General features: G+C 64.4%; 2 protein-coding genes across 2 annotated transcripts in view; one reads left to right on the top strand and one right to left on the bottom strand.

Annotated features, from left to right (window-relative positions):
* The first annotated feature begins 1,667 nt into the window (after window positions 1-1,667).
* On the top strand, window positions 1,668-2,937 carry NUDT16L1 (nudix hydrolase 16 like 1). Its single transcript, XM_007939595.2, has 3 exons — window positions 1,668-1,820; window positions 1,897-2,157; window positions 2,716-2,937. Exons 1-3 carry the CDS (start codon window positions 1,668-1,670, stop codon window positions 2,935-2,937), a joined length of 636 nt encoding a protein of 211 aa, XP_007937786.1.
* Window positions 2,938-4,448: 1,511 nt separating this feature from the next.
* Window positions 4,449-8,435, bottom strand: part of ANKS3 (ankyrin repeat and sterile alpha motif domain containing 3) — a 43,208-nt gene continuing 39,221 nt past the window's right edge. Inside the window, exons 8-15 of the mRNA XM_007939596.1 lie at window positions 7,975-8,081; window positions 7,466-7,645; window positions 6,331-6,455; window positions 5,925-6,066; window positions 5,479-5,651; window positions 5,194-5,279; window positions 4,734-4,817; window positions 4,449-4,528 (exon numbers count right to left, since the gene is read on the bottom strand). Of these exons, the coding sequence (XP_007937787.1) occupies window positions 4,449-4,528; window positions 4,734-4,817; window positions 5,194-5,279; window positions 5,479-5,651; window positions 5,925-6,066; window positions 6,331-6,455; window positions 7,466-7,645; window positions 7,975-8,081 (977 nt within the window). The remainder of the gene's footprint in view (window positions 4,529-4,733; window positions 4,818-5,193; window positions 5,280-5,478; window positions 5,652-5,924; window positions 6,067-6,330; window positions 6,456-7,465; window positions 7,646-7,974; window positions 8,082-8,435) is intronic.

Below are 8,435 nucleotides of genomic sequence, written 5' to 3' on the forward strand. Positions count from 1 at the left end.
GGTCTTGGTCTGGCTGGGGGCCAGCATCATGAGTCCTCAGGTCGGGTCTTGGTCTGGCTGGGGGCCAGCATCATGAGTCCTCTGGTGTCGGAGGGCTTCTCAGCTGAGCTGCATCCTCTCCACACAGGCCCCGCCCCTCAGTCATGTCGCATCTAGTGGGCTGGGGCAAAGAAAGCCTTGGCCTGTGACCCTATCCGACAAGGTTTTGTGTTCCGCTGTCTGGAGGCGGGCCTTCTCTGGAGGGTGGGGAAGGACCCTTCCCCTTGCCAGCTTCACCCCTTCAGACCCAAGTTTTGTTAGCCCTGGACTCTGGTCTCTCCCTGCCCCCTGCAGGCCACCACAGCAGAGAACAGGCAGGGTGCCTCTGGTATTTGGCAAACTAGCACCACCACGGAGCAAGTTCCCACAGACTGTCCAGCCACTGCCCTGCTCTCTTGGCCTGCTGCCTCGGCCTGCTCACTGCCTGGTGGCCCTGGCCTGACCACCCCCACTATGAGTGCAGGCGGATGGATGTTCCTTTGCCTCGCAGCCCAGCAAGTTCATACCCACGGAGCTCAGCCTGCCGTGAGGGGAGCTGCGCCCTCCGGGTGTTTGGGGACCCCGTTCTGCAGAGTTCCTCCCCAGCACCCCTGGGAGCTGGGACCTACTACTGCAGGGAACGTGGGGTGAGTGCCCAGGCCTCCCCATGGAGGTTTGATGCTAGACACCTGATGGGCTGGGAGGGAGGGTGGAAGCCTGGCTGTGTCTAACTGCTGAGGGCTACCCTTGACACATCCTGCCCCTCTCCCAGCCTCAGGCGGCTTGGCTGGAAGGCAGACCCCACTTCCTCCCACAGTACCAGGCCGGATTTGGAAGCAACTCGGGGTGGGACTTGGGTCGCTTTCTGCCCTGCTGGCTTGGTTGGCCCTGCGTTCCTGACACCCTGACCCCAGCTGGCAGGACTGAGCGTGGCCATGGTGACGCTGGGTATTGAGTTGTGCTCGCTTTCCTTTCTCTCCCGGAGTCACACAGCCTCTGGGTTTTTGGACCAATGCTCGGCAGGTAGTCGCACCAGGACAGTAGGGCTTTTGTGCGTGTGTGCGGCCTGGCAGGTGGTCCCCTCTGGTGTCGATCTCAGCCAGCCGTATTCTGGAGGCTTTGGGGCAGGAGACCAGACCCGGCAGGTGGGAGGGCTTCGGGTGGGGTGCTGGCTGGTGTGCAGGGACTGCACGCAGGGCGCCTCTGCGGTGGGCCAGCTGTGTGGATGAGGTTGCGGAGCCCGATCGAGCTCCAGGTCCACGGGTGCCACTGGGGCGGACTCTACAAAGCGGGAGCCACCATCTCGGGTGTGGGCTCTGGCCTTGCGGGCCGGGATGCCCAAGAATGGGACCCTCATCAGGCCGCCCAGGTTCAGGCAGTGCATCCTGGGAGTTGTGGTTTCGAGGCCCGCGGGCGGGGCACTGCTCGGACCGCACACCCTTCGGACTGCACTTATTGGGCGAGGGTGAGGGCGTGTGCTGCCCATCCCCTTGCACACTACCCGATCCTGATTGGCTCAGCCTCGGCGCACGTCGGCGAGGGGTGGGCCCTGCTGAGCAGCGGGCGGAGATTGGTGGGACGCAGCGGGGGCGGGCCCGCGCATGCGCTTAAGGGGCCGGCGCGAGGCGGGGGGCGGGGGCAGTGCCAAGATGTCGGCGGCAGCGCTGCCCGAGCTGAAGCAGATCAGCCGGGTGGAGGCGATGCGCCTAGGGCCGGGTTGGAGTCACTCATGCCACGCCATGCTTTACGCCGCCAATCCCGGGCAGCTCTTCGGCCGCATTCCCATGCGCTTCTCGGTGCTGGTGAGAACGGCGGCGGACGGGCCGGGGTCGGGCCCTCCGCGGCCCGACGCCGGCCCGTGACTGGCTCCCGTTGCAGATGCAGATGCGCTTCGACGGGCTGCTGGGCTTCCCCGGCGGCTTCGTGGACCGGCGCTTCTGGTCGCTGGAGGACGGGCTGAACCGGGTGCTGGGCCTGGGCCTGGGCTGCCTGCGCCTCACCGAGGCCGACTACCTAAGCTCGCACCTGACCGAGGGCCCGCAGCGCGTCGTGGCGCACCTGTACGCCCGGCAGCTGACGCTGGAACAGCTGCACGCCGTGGAGATCAGCGCGGTGCACTCGCGCGACCACGGCCTGGAGGTGGGGCCGCCGCCGGGCCCCGCCCCGCCCCGGGTTGGCTCTGGCCCCGCGGAAGGCACCGATGGGTAACACGTCCCGAGCGTCCCCTGGCCGGGCCGGGTGGGGTGTCGCTGTCTCAGCATTGGGCTGGGCAAGGGGCTTGGGGCCGGGACGGAGGGGCTGGGGCGCCCTCAGGGCTGTGTTACAGTATCTGCCTCGCTGCCTGCCATTGCCAATCCTGGGAGAGGGGCGTGGGATGGGGGGTGTGCTCATGGACTGGGAGGGGAAGAGGCTGGGGCGGACCTTGGGTGTTTGTGGGGGTTTCTGAACCTGAAGGGCTGGGTGTGGCACCTGGCGTGTTTGGGGTTCATCGGATGGAAAGGGGGCAGCATGGGTTGTGGGCTAGGGGGTGGTCAGGCTCTGGAGAGGGCTGGAAGATGGAAGAGTGTGGGGGTCCCGGGTTGTGTTGGCCTTGAAATGGGGGGGGGGGTGATCCCTTGTCCTTGGCCCAGCAGCTTGCCAGGGGCGTCCACGGGATGGGGAGGACCCCGGGTCCAACCCCATCTCCTCTCTGTGCAGGTGCTGGGGCTTGTGCGTGTCCCCCTGTACACCCAGAAGGACCGCATGGGGGGCTTCCCCAACTTCCTGAGCAACGCCTTCATCAGCACTGCCAAGTGCCAGCTGCTGTTCGCCCTCAGGGTGCTCCACATGATGCCGGAGGAGAAACTGGCCGAGGCCCTGGCTGCCGCCACTGAGAAGCAGAAGAAGGCCCTGGAGAAGCTGCTGCCGGCTTCCTCCTGAGGGGCCCTGGCCCGGCTCTCACCCTCTCCCCTGGCTCCCTGTGCCCGTGGGCTGACTCGGCCCTGGGGAAGGGGGTCTTCGTGCGTGTGTGTGTGTGTGTGTGTGTCCGTGTGTCTGCTGACCGCCTGGGGCCAGTGGGCAGCTCGTCGTCTTCTGTCCTGGTGGTCCACTGGGTGGCAGCAGGCCAACTGGAACTCAGGCTGGCAGGGCTGGGTGGCTCAGGCTCCCCTGGCCTGTGGAGCTTGCTTTCAGTGGGTCTCTGTTCCTGGGCAGGTGGAGGCCTTGGGCTGATTCCCCATGTGTGTTGGTGCCACACTCGGCCCTTCTGTGGAGTTTGTTCCCGTGGAGGACGCTTCTGTCCGGGCTGACTCATCCCTGTGTCCCCCGGTGCCAGCCCTGGGGCCTGAGAGCCAGGTGGGGTGGGATGTTGTACTGTTAATTTTGGTGGTAGAGTTTTTGGGTGGACTTTCTCTTGGGCTGCGTGTGTTCTGTGTGAGCCTGGGTTTGGTTCCAGAGGGCAGTTGGGGCCACGGGCCCACTGTGTGTGGCTTGTTCGAGAGGAAGACCAATAAAGTGGCCACACAGCTGCTTTCTGTGTGCTCTCTGGGCCTGACCCTGGGCGGGGCCGGACCTCGCAGAGGGCGCTGGGCCTCCTGTCTGCTCAGGCCCGAGCTGGATGTGTCCTTGTGCTGGCCGCGGTGCCCGCCCTCGGCCTGGTTTGCTGGCTTCTACGGGGAGGCCTTCAGATTGTTCTGGTAACACCTCCCTTTCTCTGTTCCCAGTGCGTGGGCCAAGGATGGTGGCAGGGTCAAGAGGCCACTGCCTGCTGCTGCTTGAGGGCCCTGCTGAAAGGCTGGAGCCACCGGCAGCATTTCCGGAGCCTGGGCTCGTGGGGTACGGAAGCAGTGCCCCCGCGCAGCCTGGGTGTGCAGTCCGCCCTGGAGGCCGAGGGCAGTGCCCCCTCCAGGGCTGTGGCAAGAGCAGCCAGAGGGGCTGCCATGTGGTTCAGCAGCCGTCCTGGGGCGCTTGCTGCCTGACCAGTGACCAGAGCCGAGCCTCTCACCCTCTGCTCTTAACTTTTATTTTCCAGCAAATAATGATGTGTGCTGACCAGGTGACCCATCTACACTTAGGAGGTCAAACCTGAGTCTGGCACCTGTGGTATGTGGCCTGTGTGCTGTCTCCAACGCCCTGGGTCAGGGCCGCCCACTCTCTGGGGGGCCTTACCACCAGTTCTGAGTGGGCAGCCTGCGCTGCCTTGGTGCTGGCCCCATACGGCCTGCCTTGCCTCTGCCACTGCTCTGCGGAGCCTGGTTCTGGGAGCCCTGGGCTACGGCCACTGCCTGCCCTCGACGTCCTCCTGACACACAGCTTCAGGGTGGATCAGTCACCCAACGTCAAATTCTGAAAAGAAAAGCCCTCCGTGAGTGGGAAGGGGAGCCAAGGGGGTGGCACGGGCCTGCCCCTGCCTGAGCAGTGCCCACCCTCCTTGCACTCACCAGCCCGCCTGGCTACGGCTCCCGCCGGTTCTGTGTCCCGTTCAGCACTTGCAGTTTCCCCAGGCTCTGTGTCACCGAGCACAGTGCCTGCCCTGGAGACCAGACCACAGTCACTTCCCTGCAGGGAGGGACGGCGGGAGCCCTCAGGGCATTAGGGGAGACTGTGAACCTTTCTAGGAAACCTGTGGTTGGGCTGGTAGGGGGCATCTCAGCTGTCAGGCAAGACCCCCCCGCCGCCCAGCCCTTTGCGAAGAGTGTACACCTTGGGTGAGGATCCCTGCTGCCTCTAAGACTCACCCATCTCCCGGACGCAGTCCTCCAGGACCCCCGACAGCTCGGGAAGGCTCATGGCCTGCAGGGCTGCCTGCCAGCCTTTGCAGTCTGTGGGGCAGAGAGCTGGTGGGCCTGAGGTCTGTGTCCTACAGGCCTGTCCCTGTGAGGCTATCTCTGATGTGCTGGAAACTGAGCTGAGCCTATGACAGAATCTGAGTCCCAGGTGGCTGACTGGTCCCTGTCTTTAGCAAAACTGCCTGCAAGGAGATGGCTGTAGCAATCTACCATGGCCCACACTCTCCTCTCTGCCTCTTTAGTAACCTGCAGGGGCAGGGCAGCTCTGCCAGTCACAGGTGAAGCCAGCCAGGGAGTGGTGTGAAGGGGGTGTCCGAGAGGACATCCCTGCTGTGACACCTGGGTAAGCCTGGTCTGGACTGTCTGCCCTCCTGTCTGCACAGCCTCCGTGGGGAGGTGACTCTCTTACCAGCAGTGGCTACGACTGGGGCCAAGGCCGTCCCACCCGGGGCCTCATCCTCCCTCATCCGGGCCGACAGCTCCATCTGGCAGGCTCTGTGGATACAAACCCTGTGCTGGTGAGGGGGGGTTCCCAAGGCTGACACCCTCCCCAGCATCCAGCCTTGGGGTGAGTCATGGGCTGGCCCTGCAGGGACCAACACACAGAGGAATCGGTCTGGCAGTGAGGCGGCTACCTGAGGACAAGCCCTTGGGTGCCCAGTCCCCAGCAGCCGTCGTGCAAGGCTCCACTCACCGCAGCCGGTCCATGGCGAGGGTGGCAGTGTGGGCAAGGGCCCGGGTCTCCTGCAGCTGGGCGTGCGCAGCCTGGCGGGCACTGTCCTGCTCCAGGAGGCAGCTTTCCACCACGGCACGCAGCTCCTGCTCCTGCGACACCTGGCCCCGCATGGCCTCCACCTCCTCGCAGCGCTGCGGCAAAGGCTGTGGCTGGGGGCGGCTGGCCCGCGGCCCCGAGGCTGTCGCTCTGGCTCAGACGCACCGGCTCCCTCTGCTTGGCTCCCTCTCTAGGGGCTCCCCCGCACCGTCTCCTGTGTTCCCGCTGGGCTCCCGACCCCTGCGAGCGGCCTGTCCTGTACCTGCCCCGGTGCTTCCTGCCCCACGCTGCTCCTCTGCCGGCCCCGCCCACTCCACACCGGCCGACGAGGCCGTCGTCGCCGTGCGCCTCCCGCTGGCCCCGCTCACCTTGTGCAGCTGGATGGCCAGCTCCTGCATCTCCGCCTCCAGCCGGTCGGCGTAGGCCAGCTCCAGGGCGTCCCCGGGGGGGCGGGCGCTGCTGTGCCAGCGGGCTATGGCAGAGGTCATCTTCCTCTTGGGCCCGAACAACCTGCAGTGAGGAGAGGGGGCAGCGGTCAGCGTCTGCACGGAGACCACACGTCCTCCTGTCACGACCCTAGCCCGGGGCCAGACTGCTGCCTTCACAGACTCCCTGCCGGCCTGCTCAGCGTGTGGACAAGGGCTGCCTTGGCCAAGTCTGGAAGCCCCCGCACGTTGGCTGGCAGTGGAAGTCTGAGGGCCCTCCACAGTCGGGGCCTTGGAGCCGACCTAAGGGCCTCTCAGCCCAGCGTGGCCAAGCCGGCCCAGCACTCACGTGATGCCGACCTCCTTCAGGTCGCTCTCGGTGAGGGTCAGGAAGACACGCAGGTCGACGTCCTGCTCCTCAAACACCTGCAGGTACTTCAGACATCCGATTTGCTCCAGCAGGGAAGCAAGGTCCTGCAGGGCAGAGGGACCCCCACAGCTCAGACGCAGAGCACAGAGCCACGCTGCTGCCGCCACCTGCCCCTCCCAGGGCGCCCTCCTCTGGGCCTGCTGGTGCCCCACGTGCAGCACCAGGAAAAGTGACGTGTCCCTGTGGCTGCAGGCAGAGGGGAGGCAGGGACTAAGGGAGGTTCTTAGGTGGTTTCTGATGAGAAACAGTCTCTCGTAAGTAACCAGTCATCTCTCTTGTTCCTTTTAAGATTGTGGCTCTTTCAACAGTCCATGCTGTGGAGGCGTGGCCCTCTCCGAGTCTCTCCTCTGCAGTTTGTCCAGTTTCTTGGCCGTGCAGGCTCAGACCCTCCGTCCGGCTGGGGAGTGGGGAGTCTTCAGGTGTTTGTCAGGCAGCTCTGCTGGCCCTTTGCCTCCCCTCTGGACCCCACTGTGGTTTACGGGCCTGATGCTATGGCTCCGATCTCTGTGCCCCCTCTCCCTGGTCTCCCTTCTTCCTGCTCAGACCTGCTTTGAGCCCGTCTGGTGAATTACCCATATTAATCCTTGTCCTCGTCACCTGTGGACTCTCACTCTTCTTGGCTGGTGTTCTCTGCTTGGTGAGCCCCACTCCCACAGTCCCCTGGAGCCCTCTGGACACGTGTGGCCGCTGACTGAAGGTCTGCATCTGATTAGCCCCGTCAGCCCTGGACTTCTCAGCGACAGCTTCTGCTGCTGGCTTTTGTCGGTGACTAAGCCAGACTTGGTTTCTCTGCACGTCTTGCACATGGTTTTGAAAACCGGGCATTTAAATAACATGGCGTGGCTGGCGGCTGGCAAGCTGATGTCCCACGGAAGCTGCTGTGGTTGGTGTTTGTCTGCAGAGTGTATGATTTCTGAGATAATTCTGTGAAGTCTCTCCACAGTTGGCTTAGTGGGCAGCTAATGGCTGGACAGATATTCAGTCAAGCACAGATGCCCATAAGAAGTCCACAAAACACGCTGCACAGCTGCCAAGGACACACTTTCATCCTTACCTGCGGTCCTGAGTAGGGAGGCCTCTGGGTTTGGGGGCTGGGCCCCGAGGAGCAGGCTGCGGCCCTGGCCACGCCCGTGCTGGGGGACGGCTGGCTGTCGCCGGTGCAGTAGCGGCTCTTGGTCTTCACGTAGCTTTTCGTTTGCTTGCGAACAGAGCTGCTTCGTGCATGATCTGAATCCTGGGATGACAGACGTACGTTGGAGGACACACAGCAGGGCGATGCCCAGACTTTGCCCTCTGCCCACGACTAGCCTCTACATTGTCATCTGTGCCATGTCCCTCATGGGACAGGGCGGATCTGAAACCTGTCATGAAACCTCTCCCTGCTGCCACACAGAGTTGTGTCCTCAGTGGCTGTCACTGCGTCTATGCCACCCGACTTCGCAGTGCTGTGCGAGCCCAGGCCCTGGAGCCATGACACTTGTTGCCACCCCTGCTTGTGCAGCTGCTAGCCTTCCCCCGACACCCGGACGGGAGCTAGGAAATCGACAGAGAGAGAGCCTTCACCTCATTGCTCTCCAGAGACGCCTCGCTGCTCACCCCCTGGGCCCTGGCCAGCCCCTCGCTGCTGCTGCTCCGGGCGGGCCCGTAGTTGGCACAGAACGCGTGCTCTTCTGGTAATGGTGAAGACGGGCTGTTGAACACCAGTCTCTTGGAGTGAGCGTGGAGCAGGTCCTCCTAGGCCCCACAGCCCCCTGCTGCCTCTTCAACAGCGTGGGTCTCTTCCCTGCCACGGAAGCTGCCCGGCCCAGCCCCCACTGCACTCTCAGGCAGGGCCCTACCCGGCCCAGCCCCCACTGCACTCTCAGGCAGGGCCCTACCCGGCCCAGCCCCCACTGCACTCTCAGGCAGGGCCCTGCCCGGCCTATCCCAGCCCCCACTGCACTCTCAGGCAGGGCCCGGCCTATCCCAGCCCCCACTGCACTCTCAGGCAGGGCCCGGCCTATCCCAGCCCCCACTGCACTCTC

This window comes from Orycteropus afer, unplaced genomic scaffold, assembly GCF_000298275.1.
Source record: "Orycteropus afer afer isolate SDZICR_OR568_19922 unplaced genomic scaffold, OryAfe1.0 scaffold00061, whole genome shotgun sequence".
Taxonomy (NCBI): Eukaryota; Metazoa; Chordata; class Mammalia; order Tubulidentata; family Orycteropodidae; genus Orycteropus; species Orycteropus afer.